Raw genomic sequence first — 17,019 nt, forward strand, 5'->3', positions numbered from 1 at the left:
TATGTATGTAAAATTTTAGTAAATATAAGTGTAAACTATGTTTTGGGTATTTTTGTGTGTATCTATTTTAGATATAAAATATATGTGACTAAATGCGGGTCAAAAATAATAATATTTGCTGATTATGAAGTATTTCTTAGTAAGAAAAAAGGACTAGAGTGCAATAATTTTTTTTGAAAAGGAATTAAAATGGAAATAACAAAAATTGCGTTATTTTCCCGCCATGTTGATCTGTTGAAGCTTCAAGAAGGTATCAAGCAGCAGAATGGCTTCGCCAAATGGACAGTGGCGCGTGGGCATCACTCTCCAAAGAACCCTCCGAGGAAGAGTTCTGCCTCTCACTTCGCAACGGTCTCATTCTCTGCAACGTCCTCAACAAGGTCAACCCCGGTGCCGTCCTCAAGGTAACGAACTAACTAACTAACCGTTACATTCAGTTATAGTTTGTTACAAAAGCCGTTACTTCAGAATATAATAGTGAATCATATAGAGATTAATAAAAAATGCATTGGGAAAAAGGTGGTGGAGAATCCCACCCCTGCTGTTCAATCTGCAGAGGGAGCTGCACAATCTGCAATTCAGTACTTTGAGAATATGAGGAACTTTCTGGAAGCTGTTAAGGACATGCAGCTTTTGACATTTGAAGCTTCAGATTTGGAAAAGGTTGGAACTCGGAACTTGGAACTTGTAATTGACTTTGATTTATGTTAATGAGGTTTAATTTTTTCAATGTGTGATATATTTTCAGGGAGGTTCATCAAGTAAAGTTGTGGACTGCATTCTGTGTTTGAAAGGGTACTACGAATGGAAGCTTTCAGGTGGAGTTGGGGTGTGGAGGTATGGAGGAACTGTGAGGATCACTTCCTTTCCGAAAGGTTCTTCGCCTTCCGACGTGGCGAGCAGTGAAAGTGCTGATGAGTCACTGGATGAGTCTGAGTTGTCACAATATGAACAGATGCTAGAGTTTCTTCGTCTATCCGAAGATGTTGCCGTCGAAGAAACCAAAACTGCTGATGCCTTGGCCTTCCTGTTTGATCAATTTGGACTGAAGCTTCTCCTGGCATACCTTAGAGAGACAGATGGGGTTGAAGATCTTCCACTGAATGCAATGGTGGGTAAGATCCTTTCCAAATGTGTTGTATTCATGTACACTAGCTCTACTCTAGTTTACATGTAAAAAAATTGTTGCATAATTTATATGTTGAGTACTTAGCTATTTTCTAAAGTGGAAAATTTGGGATAGGCTAATGTAATGTGTGTTAATATGTTTGTTACTTGTTAGGGAATTTTTTCCCCTAAATCAAGATTTTGCATAAAGAATTATATGTTCATCCAATATTATTCCTGAATTGTGATATCTGATATACATGATCAAAATATGTAGGTAATTGATACTTTGCTCAGAAAATTAGCCAAGGATTTCTCTGCAATGTTTGTTTCTCAAGGCAAACAGGTATGCCAATTTTTTTTTCTACTAAGCTTTTGATTATAATAAGCACCTTCATTTTTTTTGTTTCTCAATTATTAGAACTGCCATTGATTTGGATTTAGTTTTCCTAGCTGCATAAAGTAATCTAAAATAGAATTCTGAACATTGTTCTGCAGCTTGGAGTTCTGCTGAAGAGAATACTGAAAAGCGATTGTGGTCGCATCACTAAGAGAGATTTTATAGAAGCTATCACATTATATCTTAATCAAAGAAGTAGTTTGGCATCAGATGATTTGTCGAAATTCTGCATTTGTGGCGGAAAGCGTGATAATACAATGCATAATAACAATCATTGTTCAAAACATGTGGAAATAATTGATGCTCAGCAGAAACAACTTGAGGTATAAAATTTAGCACTAACTGTTGTCAATGTTCTGCTTTAGATCCCTATCATGTAGCACCATACACCCTAAATGGTTTTACTATTTCTTCAGAGGATGAAATACTTATTTGATGAGCTAAAGATGGAGGTCAAACAAATTCAATCTGAGTGGGAGAAAGAACTGAGCAGGCTAGGTAAAGATCTATCTATACATGGTTTTCCATTGGAAAAATTTCTTCCACCTAAGCAGAATCTTTTAGTATATTATTCTTTCATAACAATAGGTTAATTTCCTTTGTGTAATTATCAGAGAATCATATCAAGAGTCTTGAAGTGACTTCCACATCCTACCACAAAGTTTTGGAGGAGAACCGCATTCTATATAATCAAGTACAAGACCTCAAAGGTACATGGAGTTACCAAAACTTCTCAAGACTGAATTCTGTGAAGCTACTTATATGAAATGTATAATGATGAGATATTCTATGTTACAGGAGCCATAAGGGTCTACTGTAGAGTGAAGCCTTTCTCGCCAGGACAGTCAAATGCGCAATCTACAGTGGACTATATAGGAGAAGATGGAAATATAATGATAGTAAATCCTCAAAAGCAAGGGAAAGAAGCTAGAAAGGTGTTTTCATTCAATAAGGTGTTTCCAACAAATGTCACACAAGGTAGTTCAATTTTTAACAAGTAGTGAAATCTATAGGACTAGTACACACTTTGTTAAATATTCAATGCATCATGACTAGACATTTTGTAATTTCATTCCAAATAAATTGTAGCTTGTTATACATTACTTCCTATTTGAAGATTATTATAATGATTTCTTCTTTATCGTGCGCAGAACAAATTTACGCGGACACTCAACCACTCGTCAGGTCCGTTTTAGATGGCTACAACGTTTGCATTTTTGCATATGGACAGACCGGTTCAGGAAAGACCTACACAATGGTAGTGCTAGATTCAACACACCTTTCCTTTCATAGACTAGTTGCAAATCATATGCTTTGTCATCTTTATTGTTGTCTTATTGTTTTTCATTTATATGCTTATGTCTAATGTCATTTTTGCCTTTGTAGAGCGGCCCTGATCTGATGTCTGAAGAGACATGGGGTGTAAATTACAGGGCTTTGCGCGACTTGTTTCATATATCAAAGGAAAGGGCAGAAGCCATAAAATATGAAGTTGGTGTCCAGATGATTGAAATATACAATGAGCAAGTTAGAGATTTATTAGTTAGTGATGGTTCTAATAGAAGATATCCTTCTTTCAAGCACATATTTTCTTTATTTATATATCTTAATCCTTAAAGCAAATCCTTTAGTTTTGGCAATGATGTCCTTAACAAATATATACATTAGATATACGAAACAATTCTCAATTGAATGGACTTAATGTGCCAGATGCAAGTTTAGTTCCAGTTAGTTGTACTCAAGATGTTCTTGATTTGATGAGAATTGGTCAGAAGAACCGCGCTGTAGGCGCTACAGCTCTAAATGAGCGAAGCAGCCGTTCTCACAGGTAAAACTTCTTCAATATAGAGATGACTAGTCTAACCATAAAAAATACTAAACAAAATTCTTTACCATCCTATTGCAGTGTGCTGACAGTCCATGTTAGAGGGAAGGATCTAGTTTCAAACTCCATTCTCAAGGGTTGTCTCCATCTTGTGGATTTGGCTGGAAGCGAGAGAGTGGACAAATCTGAGGCTGTTGGTGAAAGACTAAAGGAGGCACAGCATATAAACAAATCTCTTTCTGCACTTGGAGATGTTATCTCTGCTTTGGCACAGAAGAGTCCACATATTCCTTACAGAAATAGCAAGCTCACACAAGTGTTACAAGACTCTTTAGGTAATCAGCATAATCACAAAGAACTCTTTTACCCTTTATCTTTAGTATATATTGTTTTTTCATGTAACTTGACCTGTACTTATCTTTTGCATTTGTTATTTGTTTCTACATAAATAGGTGGGCATGCAAAAACTTTGATGTTTGTTCATATAAATCCTGAAGTCAATGCTCTTGGGGAAACAATTAGCACACTAAAATTTGCTGAGAGGGTTGCTTGCATTGAACTTGGGGCTGCTCAATCTAATAAAGAAACTGGTGAAATCCGAGAGCTAAAGGATGAGGTTCGGTATTTGATCATTAGTGATGTGCAATTTCAAATTTTACTTACTGAATGTAATATAATGATATGAATATTTTCAGATATCAAATATCAAATTAGCATTGGCGAGGAAGGAAACTGAACTTGAACAATGGAAAACAGGGAATACTAGAAACGCCATTGAATCTCAGAAACCAAGGGCTGTTTCGCCATATCGTTTGCCTAAAAATGTTACCAGTGGCAGTATTAAGTCTGATAATAGTCAAAGATCCCTGGATGATAGAAGTTCTGAGGTTCTTGAATATTCACATATAATCATATTTTGTGATATATTTGGCAATTCTGATGCAATGTAGTGTTAATATACTTGTATATTCCCTCCCTAAATCTCAAATTATTATTTTTTTTTTCAGGCTAAAATTAGTTCTTCGGGTAAGCAAACAAGATCAAGACTCCCCTCAACATTTATGGACAAGGATTCCATCCCAAAATCATTTCTTCTAACTGAAGAAAAGCTAGTAAGCTCATCAGGGAGGGGTCGATCGCCATCGCCTCCAATCAGGAGATCAATATCCACTGATAGAGGCTCTGTCATTAAAAGCAAGGTCAAAAGTGACACACCAGAAAACCAACCGATACTAAAGAATCAATTTCCAGCTAGAGTAAACAAATCTCTTGCTATAATGCAAATCGCCCAATCTATAGACAATAACTCAAAGGCGTATCTGAATTCGCAAGAGACATCCAAACAAGACAGCAACCTTTCTGAAACACTTACTAACCTTCAAAAGATCAGCTCCAGGAAAGTTCATCAAGAACAGGAAGAAGAACAATTCAAGCAAGTATTTAGTGTATCAAAACAAAGTGTTAACAAGAAAAGCAAGGCTGATAGTAAGGCTAAGGCCAAGCAGCATCACCAACAAATACCCTTTAGGATTCAAAAATCTGATATGGAAACTGTTGGTGAAATAACTGCTGTTGCGCCTCGAAAAAGCGATTATTTTGAGCCCGAAAATGATCTCAGGTTCATGGAGTCTGCAGTCCATGGTACTTTGAATCCGAAAAATATTCGACAGAACATGTCAAAGAATTGTCAAAACATAGGATCAAGGTATGAACAAAGGAATTATTGTAAAATTTGCTTGCAAATTATGATATTCATAGCTCTATTAATAACATAACCGAACATTTTTTGTGATATGCAGAGGAATGGTGCAAGCAGCTGAGCCTTTATTGACTAGCAAAGTTGAGAATAAACTTATAAATGGTTCCGGTCGCAGCAATACCACAATGCATGAATTTAGAAGGAGCAGATCTACACCACGTGGAAAGTTTTTTGTTTTATCTTGAGGAATTCATGTTGGAAAATGATTTTTTTTCTTTTTTATATTATTTATTTTTTGTACAGTTACTGGTATTGATGTGCATGTTGTGGTGCCGGCTCATGTACTTGTGTAGAGGCTGAGTTCTTGAGGTCAGTTTTGTGAGACCTCTCTTCATTTTTTCAACTTTGTAACTTGAATTATGTATTTTAAAGAAACCAGAAAGTGTTGTTGTTTATGTAGTACATAACTTTTCTGAGAAGTTGATTGCATTAATATATTAGGTTGGTTGTGTTCACTAATGTCATGAATTGGGGGCTTTGAGATATTGATTTCTAGTATGATGATATGTTAATTATTAATCTATTATTGCTTCTCTAATAACATAAGTTCACTGCCATATTTTAAATATATAATGATATTTATAGCATATGGTCTGTTTTAATTTCCTATTATTTTACTATACTATTTTTTAGGAAATGTATTACATAAATAATGGAACCTATAGCATCCTATTTTAAAGAAGTTCATAAGCAGAATCTTAACCAGCATCCTTCTTGTTAGTTTCCAAAATGAATGAGACATTTACTATAATAAGGTTGGAAAAATAATGCAAGAGAGTGGGACAAAAACTTGTTTTTTCATCTTCAAACTTGAGAGAAAATTGACCTATTAATAGGGAAGAAAAGGATAAAGATTAGTTCATTGACACCTCATTGACAACCTCAGCATAGATTGGTATTGTTTTTTCACATTGCAATTCGTTAAGCCTTGATTTTCTTTCATGCATGTTCTTTCATATCAAAATTGTAACTCCTCTGCAATTCTTCTAACATCCTTGGTACATTTCCAAATTCCAAGCCAAGGTTTTAACAATCAATCATTATATTAGCAAGAGATTTTGTTTTGTCCATTTCCCATGGTGTAACAAAACATCTCTTTTCCTTAAATAATTGGCAAAGCATGAAGCTTTTCCAATTTGGGAATTACAATAGGTGAAAGAAAGATGATGATTTTCATTGTAACTAGGCTTCATACCTAGTTCTACCAATTGTAATTCTCTTCAACAAAACAACCATTAAAGGGCCAAAGAAGGATCAAGTATCAATCCTATATGCAATGGCGAATTCTCTTATAGGAGCAGTGCCAATATCCATTCCTGATCGCCGGTCGAGGAGGACTGGTCTGCCGAACAAGGATGAGGTGGCGAAAAGAGAGGCTGCAAGGAAAGATGCCCTTCAGAATTATGTCACCTTTGTGTATCATACAAACTTAGCAGATTCTTATCGTAGTGTTGTTGTGACATGGTGCAAGAGTCCCACAGAACATTCCCTTTCTATGAGCCTTGAAGAGCCTTCTGCTTCTTCCTCTGTTTCAACCAAGTTCACCTGCAAGATTGATTTCGAATCCGGCCATTCGTGGGGGAAAAAGGGCCTTAAGTCCTTTGAAATAGAGAAGGCAAGAATAGATATCTTCTGGGATTTCCGGCACGCGAAATTCTCCAACAATCCACAGCCTTGCTCGGGCTATTACGTTGCCTTGGTGCACAAGAAAGAGGTGGCTCTGTTGCTAGGAGATTTAGAAAAGGATGCTTATGAAAGAACCAAATCAACACCATCACCTGAAAAGGCTACCTTGTTGTGCAAGAAAGAAAATGTGTCTGGAAAGAAGATGTTTTGCACCAAGGCAATGTTACACGACGGCGAAGAGGAACATGATATTGTCATTGAGACCTCGCTATCCGGGCCGGATGATCCGGAAATGTGGATCACCATAGATGGCATGTTGACAAGTAGGATCATGAACCTCAATTGGAGGTTTAGAGGGAATGAAATTCTCATGGTGAATAACTTGCCAGTTCATATGTTTTGGGATGTTCATGATTGGTTATTCAATGAGATTGGTCCATCAGGGCGTGGTGTGTTTATCTTTAAGCCTGGATCCTTGAATCCTTGTAGCTCAGAAAAATCTGAAATAGCAGGGGAGACTCCATCTCTCATAGGTTTTTGCCATTTCTTGTATGCTTGGAGAACTCAGAACTAGTTCAGATTAAGATTCTCCAATCTTGTAATACCAAATTTTACTAGCATTATTCTCTCTATTCACCTACCATAATCTTTTTTCTTTTCTTCTTGTTTTGAACTGCTATAATCAGATAACAACCATAACACAACATTGTTAAAATATTAGCATTCTTTTTATCTTTAACATGGTTTTACATAATTATGTTAATGTTATTTCTACATCTAAATGTAAGTATAAAAAAATCCAATGAATATAGCATAGAATGAATAATGCAACATCTTTAGTTTTTCAGATTTTCTATCCTTTTTCTCTTCTATTTTTGTGGAAGATATTTATCCTGTTGAGTGTTAAAAAAAAAATATTTCTTCTTGATTTTATCTTCAACAAATATGATTTTTCAAAATGTGGTTAATAAAATTGTCCTAAGTAAATTTCAACAAAGATAAAAGTTCATAAGTATTGCTATTAGTGAAAAATTAATCTATTTTAAAGATAAATACAATTTTTTTCTATGAATTTTCTAACTCGACAAGTCGAGGATTAATCCACCACATATTGATGCTCTATTTATTAAGCATGAGATTCGAACTCCAAATATTTGCTTAAGCAGACAAATGAGATAACCATTCAACCAATCCAAATTGATTAAAATAAATATTAATTATTTTTAATATTTTTAAATTATAAAATATTTATAATAATAATTACTATATATATTTTTATTTAAATTTTAATAAAATCTTTTATATAATTTTATGTATTATCCCATGCAGGACACGGAACATACACTAGTATTTTATAAAAATAGCTAAATCTAATCCTTTTTCATTTTTTATCTTCTATGTTGTGTTTTATATTTATATTTTTTAATGTAAAAATAACGTTTCTTTGATTTTTTTTTATTCCAAGAATAATATTTCTCTAAATAAATATACAAATAAGATATTTTTTGTGTTATTTTTTGGTCTAAAGAAAAAGAAATTCCAAATTTCCAATACGCTAGCTGGGGATGCAGAAAATATGGGCCAACCCAAAGATCAAAGCCCAAATTCATTATGGCCCAAACTCAATTTTAGAAAAAAAAAAACAAAAACAGAACACAAACGAAAGCGTGAAAATCAAACGAATCAGACACTTGTGTTTAGCTAAAATTGAGGATTCGATGAACATGGCAACTTTCGCGGGAAACATCGGCTTCAAAATCTCGTGCCAGCTTCCATTTCGCGTTTTCTCAATTCGTCAGTGAGTTGTTTTTCTCATTCAGCTCCAAAGTTTCCATTTTTTGACTTAAAAGAGAACAGTGAGGGAAACCAACACACAGAAAGTCTTAGTTTTTAAGTGTAATTGAGTTAGTCAGTTACAATTTTAGCTACCCAATCGATGGAATTGGATTCAAGTGAAGGAGTTTCTTCAATCTCTTTCTGAAAAAGATCAGATTTTTTGTGTATGATACATATATTCTGAAGATTTTTGAGCTGGATTCTTATCATATATACTTATGTTTGCTTTGCACTTTACCTTTGTGGTTGAAACTTGAAAAATAGGACCATTTGGAAGTGTCACATTGTGTGCTTGAAGAGCAGGGACTTTAATTCATCTGAAACTTCTCTGCCAGTGAAGAACTTGAAAAATTTTAGCTGTTCTAGCCATCCTGATGCAAGTGTGCCAAAGAATTTAAATGGGGGAAATGGTGTGCATGGAAGGGTTATGCGGAGCGAAAATTTTCGCAATCCGAATGTAATTCACCATAGCTTACCTGTTTATAACCTTGAAGATGGTAAACTTTCTAACATCTTTTAGTATGATATCACTCTAGGTCATGTTTTGGGGGAATCACTACTCACTAGTGCTTCAATATGCAGGGTTAAACTTAATGTAAAAAAAGAAAAAAAAAAGTTATGATTTTAATTTGTGAATTGTAGGTTGTGAACAAATGGAAGAGGTTGCGGAGGCTGTTGAAGAGTTATCAGTCCATCAAGCAGGAGACCTTTGTGAACAAGATTCAATGCAAATTGACAAATTTACCAATGATGCTGAGGAATCAGCTATTAAATTTCTTGCATCTAGGTTAGGTGTTGTTCCCCATCCCCATTATTTTGTTCTGTATAATCAAATTTTATAAGTTGACAAAGAAAAGAACAAAAGATTGAAATAAGTTTTATATTAATTCAGGTCAAATAATTACTTACTATGGAGATAGGGTGCAAATATATTTATATAAGATGCAGTTTTATGCTATTATTATTTTCTAAAGCATGCTTGTCTCTCTGCTTCTCAGGGCACTCACAGCAGTCGAGTTGCGAAAGAAGTTGCTTGGGAAAAGATTCTCTCCTAATGTAGTGGAGGAAGTGATAAACAAGTTTCAGAGGAGGTGTGTTAAAAATAACTTTCTATTATAATGTTTGAAAGTCCTTTTTTCTCTTTTTATTCCATTTTTCTTGCCTCAGGAGGGAGAGAGGGTGCCTTTTTTCCCCTCAAAAAAAGAATATATTCTAGAATAATTTTATGTCCTAATTTTGATACACTTAATTTACCTAACAAATAAAGATTTTTGGTTTATGGTGACTGTTTTCTATTTCTTTCTTTGGTTCAGAGGATTGATCAATGATAGGCTGTATGCTGAATCATTAGCTCAATCTAGATGGTCTTCATCAACTTGGGGGCCGAGGCGGATCAAACGTGTAAGCTGGTCTATACTGTAATTTTGTTCTTCCTAATACCTTTTCTTTGTTATGTGTAGCCTTAAGTAAAGCCATGTTCCATACTGCTTTTTTCTCCTTTATCTATACTTAGTTGTGGAAATATTTAGGATGATATGATGCTTGTGTAAGTGCTTGCCAGAATTTCTTTCATTTTAACTCTAGAATGAAGTATTAGGAGGAAAAATTGTAATGCATAGTGACCTCATCTTGCAAACTCAGCAGTGCACGATGCATCCACCTTTTCTCTTTTCGGAATTAACCGTTGAGAGTGCACATGTGAGAATAGATACTAGCATTGAAGGTCAAGGTTATAATTAATAATAATCATTTTATTCCCCAAGATATGTAATTTTCTGTGTCAAAATTTCAACTCATGTATTTAGTCTGCACTGAATTTTTTCTACACCTAAGAACTTTCTAATGAAATATTTATTCTATGCTTGATGCATATTATTGTGCTATTAATTTTCTCAGCGAATTGTTCAACTAACACGGAAGCTCTGATACGATATTTTCCATTTCTTTTGCAATTTATCTAGTATTGTTTTCACCTTTTACTTAGATACTTCATTGAAGTCTCATCAATTCAATTCATTCCATAGTTATTTAATTCCATTGTTTTTTTCATTCTTTCCCAATATGGCAAATGCGTTGAAGGTTTCATTCTTCACCCCTCATGATTTCTCTTAGATGCACCGAAACCGTGCATTCTTGAAGGTTCCTCACTGGGGGACAAAGACTAGGCAAAAGCACACATTGCACAACACACTTATCCTTAAGGGCATTATTTTTGTGTAATGGAGTTGTGATTATTATGTCAGGTACTTTTCAAGAAGGGAGTAAGTCAAGCAGATGCTGAGAATGCAGTTGAAGTTGTTTTTAAGGGCAATGATTATGAGGAAGATCAGAAGCCAATTATTGGCTTGTCAAAGCAATCCATGGATCATCTTTATGCTCAGGCCTCAAAGCAATGGTCGCGTGGTCAGAACATATCCATAGAGACAAGGAAGTCAAGGATCATAAGGTGGCTCCAATACCGTGGCTTCGGCTGGAATGTCATTAACTTCATATTGAAGAAACTAGAAAGACAAAAGCAGGATCCTCCATGGTGATCACACAAATGGGACATTATCCAAAACTCAGACCAATCTTAGAAATTCCACTGACAGTAGGGTCCAGAAGTGTTTGCTGAAATGCATACATAGTAATATGGTGGTAGGGATGGAGCCACCATTGACTCTCATAGTGCCATGGCAACAACAACAAAAAGTAGTAATTTCATAGCCCCTCATCAACTTGCTCAAAGACTTCACTTGTCTGAGTACATTGAAGCTGCTTGTTTTGACAGAGGCTTGTGATAAAGCAGCAAATAAAAGCACCACTAAGGAGAAGTGTTTGCTTTGTGGAGTCAATTCTCAAATGCATGCCCTATCATTATTGGAGCTGTGGTGTTGAAGTGATCTGGAATCATCTGCCACATGCTTGTTTCCATGGTTTGCTTAAAAAGATAAATTATCAAACATTGCTTTCAAATTACAGCTATAATCACTGCTAATTATATAATGACATCTGTTGAATTATTTACATAAGTGATGGAGACTTGGGACTTGGGAGGCCTAGTTGTATCATGACATGAAGTAATTTTTTTTTTGCATTAATTTAAAAAGATTTTATTTTTGGGAGGGGGTGTATCTTAAAAAAAAATAAATTGAATAAGTACTAATGCTGAAGTTTTTATGCTTGTAAATGATATAGAGAGAAAAGGAAGGAAAAGGGGAATGAATATAATAGATTATGGGAAGATATTCAAGTGAATGTGAATGGATAAGCTTACATACAAAACTCCCTTTTCACTATTTGGGATTAATGAAAAAGGAACAAAAACAATGTTGGTGAGAACAATTGTGACTCAATAATATGACAAATTCAAGCTCTATATTTTCAGTCTTCCTTCTAATATAGAAGGCATTTACTATATGAAAGAACCTACACAATACATATCCCTTTTTTTTATTGTGGCAGAGACCATTTTGACCAAACATTTTTTTTAAATGGCAAAGAATTTTGTGGAACCGTGCAAATGATGGGAAATTCCCTTGTTCACTTGTGCAATGTGTATATATGCTGTTATCTTTCAATGTTACTAGCATAATGGTCCTGAATGCATTGTGATTACATGTGCAAATATGTGTACAGGATAAACAAACATAGAATCTCAGTTTGAAATATGTGCTTATGAGAGAGTTTCCAATCACTGGAATAAGTCTCTCTCAGACAGCACATGGAATACATGTGAAGCTTTGAAACCTGGGACCATGTGTGTGTCTGTCTGTATGGAAGGGATAGAGAGAAAAAAAGAATGCAGTCAAGGAATCTTGTTAATTCAAACTTTATATATGGTTTCATTTCACTATTATTTTGTCCACATTGGTCATCACATGCAATAGTAACTATATACATAAATTTCTTGAATAAGGTTTTAAGTGAGTCTTACATACATGTTTGTGATTTCTAATTGCAAAAACTGATCTAATGCTAATCATTGTTTCTGCTTCCTTGAGAGTTAAGCCTTCATTCTCTCCTAGATACCTCCTATCAAAATGTTAATACAACCTTATACCAAAAATCAGCCACCAATCAGCTACCGCATATAGAAATATGTATTTAACATCTCATGAAAAATTATTATGCTACTGTAAACAAGTTTGATTATTGTTCTATTGTAAGTTTGAGTATTTTACTATGACAAGTCTGATTATTTAATTAGAAAAACGTATAAATCAATATGTATAAATATACACAAATATATAATAGCTGATTTTAGTGTACATGGAGCAATTTTTTTTGTTCATGATATTGTTTGCATGTTGGTTCATTCACCACAAACATACACCTAAAACAGAAACTTGAATTGTAAGGTAAAATTGTGGCCAAGAAGATCTTATTTTATCATTATATTCAAAAACCAATAAACCTAAAAAAAACAGAAGTAAGTTGGGTGAAAAACTGAAAACATCTAGAACACTTTCTTACTTGTATATCTAATAAGATTATATTTGAATATCTCTAGTTATTCTAGCCAGCTCTAACTGGCATACCAATACACTATGCACAATTAATGTGAACCATGCAAGTATTCATCTAGTTAGAAGATTCATCTGAAACTGCATTCTTAAGTCTTGTTAAAAACCTCCCTTGAACACATGATGATCTTCCCCTGAGGCTTCACCAAAGGGTCTAATTTCCTTGAGCATTGCAAGAGTGTCCTTCATTGTAGGACGTTCATAAGGTTTGTTGCTGATACATAAAAATGACACTGCCAAAGTTTGAAGCATCTCATGGTGCACAGTAGGGTCATTTATTCTCCCTCTAAGATTTGTGTCAATGATCTCAAATGGTTCTCCTTTGTTAGCCAAGTGGTTCTTGACCCAAAGAACCAAGTTTGCACCCTCAGGAAGAGTTGGATCCAAAGGGTGCCTTCCTGTGAGGATCTCAAGTAACACCACTCCGAAACTGTAAACATCACTTTTCTCAGTGATACACTGCATCAATGCATGCTCTGTGAATATAACAAAAACAATACTAATTAGTACTAATCAAGATTTAAAGGGATTATCTAAGTGCTGAAAATGTTCATCAAATAGTTAATTGTTTAAAAGTTTGTAATTAAGTCTCTATACTATGAATGAAAAAAGTATAAGTTACCTGGAGCCATGTATCCATAGGAACCAGTAAGGTAGTGTCTTTGAACTGGCTTGTCAGCATTTTCAGCTACAATTCTTGCATGACCAAAGTCAGCAAGATAAGGATGATAGCCATGGCCTAGTAACACATTCATAGCTTTTACATCTCCATGAATTATAGGAGGCACACAATCATGGTGCAAACATGCCAGTGCATGAGCCAAGCCTAACACAATATCATATCTGGTTTTCCATTCTGCTTTCCCTTTTCCTGAACCGTGAAGCAATGAACTCAGGCTTCCATTAGGGAGGTACTCATAGAACAGCAGATTCATGCTCTTGTTCTTGTCGGATCCAGAACCAAGAAGCTTGATGATGTTCTTGTGTCTGATTGAACCTAGTATCTTAATCTCTGAACTGAATGCTCCATTGGACTCTGATGATGATGTCCACATCTTCTTAACTGCTAGTGTTTCACCATTTCGAGTCTCTACCTTGTACACAACACCAGAGCTTCCAGTTCCAATCACATTGGCTGATATCAGATTCTTGACAATGTCATCAATAGAGAATGAGAATTCAGACTTCTGGTACAAATTTATCTCCCAATTTTCACTTTTCATGAGTGATTTGTTGGCCATATAAGCACGAATCAAGAAACTGATTGTGAAGAGTGCTACTCCTGCACTTGTGATCAAGAGAATGCACATTATGATCTTCATAGCTAATCTTGCATGAACTTTGTGTGTAGCAGCACCAGCAATGAAGAGACCATCATTTGAAGTGATATCACTGATTGGAATCTTCCTGAAGAATGGAGTGTTAGGCAATTCACCAGAGAAATGATTGAAGGAAACATTCAAGGAAACAAGATTTTGAAGCTCAGAAAAAGCATCTAATTTCCCTGAGAGCTTGTTGTGTGAAAGATCAAGCACTCCAAGTTTGCTAAGGCCAGAGAATTCTGCTGGAATTTCACCATAAAACTGGTTATAGCTGAGATTGAGGCCGATTTCGAGCGAAGGAATTTGACCAATTTCCTTTGGAATTTCACCTGAAAAGCCATTGCCTCCCAAGTCTAGAAGTTGCAGCTTAGAACAAGAAGCAATCTCTGAAGGGATTCTTCCACTGAGAAGATTCTTTCCCAAGTTGACTTTTGTTAATTCAGTTAGTGAACCAATGGAATGGTTTAGTTCACCTTCTAGCCTATTATCTGAGAAATCAATGAATTGCAGGCTTGTTGGAAGCATATATGGAACTGAACCTGTGAGACTATTGGAATGAAGATCAAGAAACTCGAGTTTTTGGCATCTGTGAAGGTCTTGAGGAATCTCCCCTACAAGATGGTTGCTTCCAAGATCAAGAAAGTTCAGATTCTTCAAGTTGGTAATCTCAGATGCAATAGTTCCTGAAAATTTGTTCTGGTTCAACCTCAACCTGTATAAACTTGTGCAGTTACCAATATCAGGTGGAATAAGGCCTGAGAATTCATTGGAAAGAAGCAGCAGCTTTGAGAGGTTCTTTAATCCGAATAGTTGTTTCGGTATTGGACCAATCAAACTGTTGTATGAAAGATCAAGCTCCTGAAGATCTTTGCAATCTGAAAGACTATCTGGAATTGTTCCAGTTAGCTTGTTCTTCCATGCAAAGAACAGAGTCAAGCTTCTCAAGTTGCCAATAAGAGAAGGAATCTCCCCAGAAATAGCATTGTTGTCAACTTCAATCTGATACAGAGAAGTGCAGTTTGAGATTTCTTCAGGTATAGTACCTGAAATCTGGTTAACACTGAGTTGAAGAACTTGAAGATTTGATAGCTTTCCGAAACTCTTTGGTATGCTACCTGTGAGAAGATTCAGTGACAAATCTATGGCATTGAGTTCTGTGCAGCTTCCAAGACTTTGAGGAATTGTTCCAACTATATTGTTCTGCCACAAGAGTAGATTCTGAAGCTTGCTGAGTTTTCCAATTTGAGTTGGAATTGAACCAGAAATAGAGTTCTGGTACAAGTAAAGACTCTGCAACTCACTGCAGTTCACAATCCCTTCAGGAATAGAACCTGACAATAGTGTTGTGTAAATTGCAATGGTTTGAAGCCTTTTCAGCATCCCTATTGATGCCGGAATACTGCCGGAAATGCCGGTTTCGGCTAGGCCTAAGATCATCAAGTTAGTGCAGTTTCCAATCTCAAATGGAAGCTCTCCCTTGAGATTTTTGTTCCCTCCAGCTCTGAACACTTGAAGCTTTCTCAAATAGCCAATGCTCTTTGGAACTTCACCACTCAATTTGTTATCAAAGAGTGTCAAGTTCACAAGGCTTGATAAGTTTCCAATATTCAATGGAATCTTTCCTTCAAGAGAGTTATCATGGAGTCCTAAACTCTCAAGTTTTCTTAGCTTGCAAATCTCTTCTGGTATTTCACCAAAGAGAGAATTTCTACTAAGATCAATTGAGATGAGTTCTTGATAGTCTCCAAACTCTCTTGGGATTCTTCCTGTGATGTTGGTTGATGAGAGGACAAGAATCTTCAAGGACTTAAGAGATTGAAGATTTGAAGGCAATGAACCTTGCAAGTTCACTGAGTTCAAGTTTATCTCTATGACTTCATTTTCTGAGTTGCATTTCACACCAAACCAGTTATTGCATGGTGTTTGGTTTGAAGGGTCCCAAGATGCTAATAATGCATCTTTAGAACTACCATTCAAACTTTTCTTCCATGCCAAAAGGGCTTTGCCTTGTTCATCAAGAGAGTAACAACATGAAAAGAAGAAAAGAGAGTTTATTGAGAGAATCAATGTTATGGAAGAGATAATTTTGGAAGAAAGTGAGAGGTTTCTTAAGCTTCTAGACATTGCTAAGAGATGATGAGAAGTGATGATACTTTTGTTTATGGAAGAATAGCATAAGCTTTAAACTCAAGAGCTATAGCTTATGTTTTTTTGTAAGAGGTTTTCTTTGAAGTGATAAATGCATAGTCATAAGTAGGATGGTATTTATAGAAGTAAGATATGATATTTTTTATTTAGAGAAAATGACAAATAGGTCCTGACCTTTTGTCCTGCGGACATTTTCGTCCCTGACAATTGAAAAATATTTTTAAGTCCATGACTTTCACAAAACTTGGACGGATCAGTCCCTGACGGAGGCATTTGGACGGATCAGTCCCTGACAGAGACATTTGAACGGAGGGACTGATCCGTCCAAGTTTTGTGAAGGTCAGGAACTTAAAAGTATTTTTTAATGGTCAGGAACGAAAATGTCCGCGGAACAAAAGGTTAGGTACCTATTTGTCCTTTTCTCTTTTATTTATTTATTTATTTATTTATTTATTTATTATTATTATTATTATTATTATTGTTTAAAAATG

At 35.4% G+C, this 17,019-nt stretch overlaps 4 protein-coding genes and 1 long non-coding RNA gene across 5 annotated transcripts in view; 4 read left to right on the plus strand and 1 right to left on the minus strand.

The window, feature by feature from the left end:
* The window catches only part of LOC107609554 (kinesin-like protein KIN-14F), a 7,291-nt gene extending 1,781 nt beyond the window's left edge, over positions 1–5,510 (plus strand). The window contains exons 3-18 of the mRNA XM_021106854.1: positions 241–404; positions 520–663; positions 749–1,111; positions 1,385–1,453; positions 1,606–1,830; positions 1,924–2,005; positions 2,122–2,217; positions 2,306–2,485; positions 2,659–2,765; positions 2,894–3,072; positions 3,171–3,335; positions 3,414–3,667; positions 3,785–3,948; positions 4,028–4,219; positions 4,340–5,037; positions 5,132–5,510. Coding sequence (XP_020962513.1) covers positions 241–404; positions 520–663; positions 749–1,111; positions 1,385–1,453; positions 1,606–1,830; positions 1,924–2,005; positions 2,122–2,217; positions 2,306–2,485; positions 2,659–2,765; positions 2,894–3,072; positions 3,171–3,335; positions 3,414–3,667; positions 3,785–3,948; positions 4,028–4,219; positions 4,340–5,037; positions 5,132–5,276 — 3,227 coding nt within the window. The 3' untranslated portion in view covers positions 5,277–5,510. The remainder of the gene's footprint in view (positions 1–240; positions 405–519; positions 664–748; positions 1,112–1,384; positions 1,454–1,605; positions 1,831–1,923; positions 2,006–2,121; positions 2,218–2,305; positions 2,486–2,658; positions 2,766–2,893; positions 3,073–3,170; positions 3,336–3,413; positions 3,668–3,784; positions 3,949–4,027; positions 4,220–4,339; positions 5,038–5,131) is intronic.
* LOC110264770 lies at positions 5,860–7,380 on the plus strand. The gene has a single exon (XM_021106856.1). The coding sequence runs from the start codon at positions 6,368–6,370 to the stop codon at positions 7,289–7,291; it is 924 nt and encodes a 307-aa protein (XP_020962515.1). The 5' UTR covers positions 5,860–6,367; the 3' UTR covers positions 7,292–7,380.
* Positions 8,374–11,652, plus strand: LOC107609774 (regulatory protein RecX). Its single transcript, XM_016311798.2, has 6 exons — positions 8,374–8,515; positions 8,818–9,050; positions 9,196–9,340; positions 9,552–9,644; positions 9,867–9,954; positions 10,797–11,652. The coding sequence occupies exons 1-6, from the start codon at positions 8,436–8,438 to the stop codon at positions 11,085–11,087; spliced, it is 930 nt and encodes a 309-aa protein (XP_016167284.1). The 5' UTR covers positions 8,374–8,435; the 3' UTR covers positions 11,088–11,652.
* On the minus strand, positions 12,891–16,633 carry LOC107609504 (probable LRR receptor-like serine/threonine-protein kinase At4g26540). The gene is made up of 2 exons (XM_016311497.2): positions 13,681–16,633; positions 12,891–13,534 (listed from the first exon to the last, which is right to left on the minus strand). Exons 1-2 carry the CDS (start codon positions 16,502–16,504, stop codon positions 13,158–13,160), a joined length of 3,201 nt encoding a protein of 1,066 aa, XP_016166983.1. The 5' UTR covers positions 16,505–16,633; the 3' UTR covers positions 12,891–13,157.
* Positions 16,816–17,019, plus strand: part of LOC110264771 — a 22,803-nt gene continuing 22,599 nt past the window's right edge. The window contains exon 1 of the long non-coding RNA XR_002350946.1: positions 16,816–16,867. This is a non-coding gene — a long non-coding RNA (uncharacterized LOC110264771). The remainder of the gene's footprint in view (positions 16,868–17,019) is intronic.

This window comes from Arachis ipaensis, chromosome B07 (assembly GCF_000816755.2).
Source record: "Arachis ipaensis cultivar K30076 chromosome B07, Araip1.1, whole genome shotgun sequence".
NCBI classification, from domain to species: Eukaryota; Viridiplantae; Streptophyta; class Magnoliopsida; order Fabales; family Fabaceae; genus Arachis; species Arachis ipaensis.

Bases quoted from the DNA above. Each gene is read 5' to 3' on its own strand.
- LOC110264770 (XM_021106856.1), top strand. From the start codon at position 6,368: ATGGCGAATTCTCTTATAGGAGCAGTGCCAATATCCATTCCTGATCGC.
- LOC107609774 (XM_016311798.2), top strand. From the start codon at position 8,436: ATGAACATGGCAACTTTCGCGGGAAACATCGGCTTCAAAATCTCGTGC. The intron at 8,516-8,817 runs GTGAGTTGTTTT...CTTGAAAAATAG, and splicing joins CGCGTTTTCTCAATTCGTCA to GACCATTTGGAAGTGTCACA. The intron at 9,955-10,796 runs GTAAGCTGGTCT...TTATTATGTCAG, and splicing joins GGCCGAGGCGGATCAAACGT to GTACTTTTCAAGAAGGGAGT.
- LOC107609504 (XM_016311497.2), bottom strand. From the start codon at position 16,504: ATGTCTAGAAGCTTAAGAAACCTCTCACTTTCTTCCAAAATTATCTCT. The intron at 13,535-13,680 runs GTAACTTATACT...TTATATTCACAG, and splicing joins CTATGGATACATGGCTCCAG to AGCATGCATTGATGCAGTGT.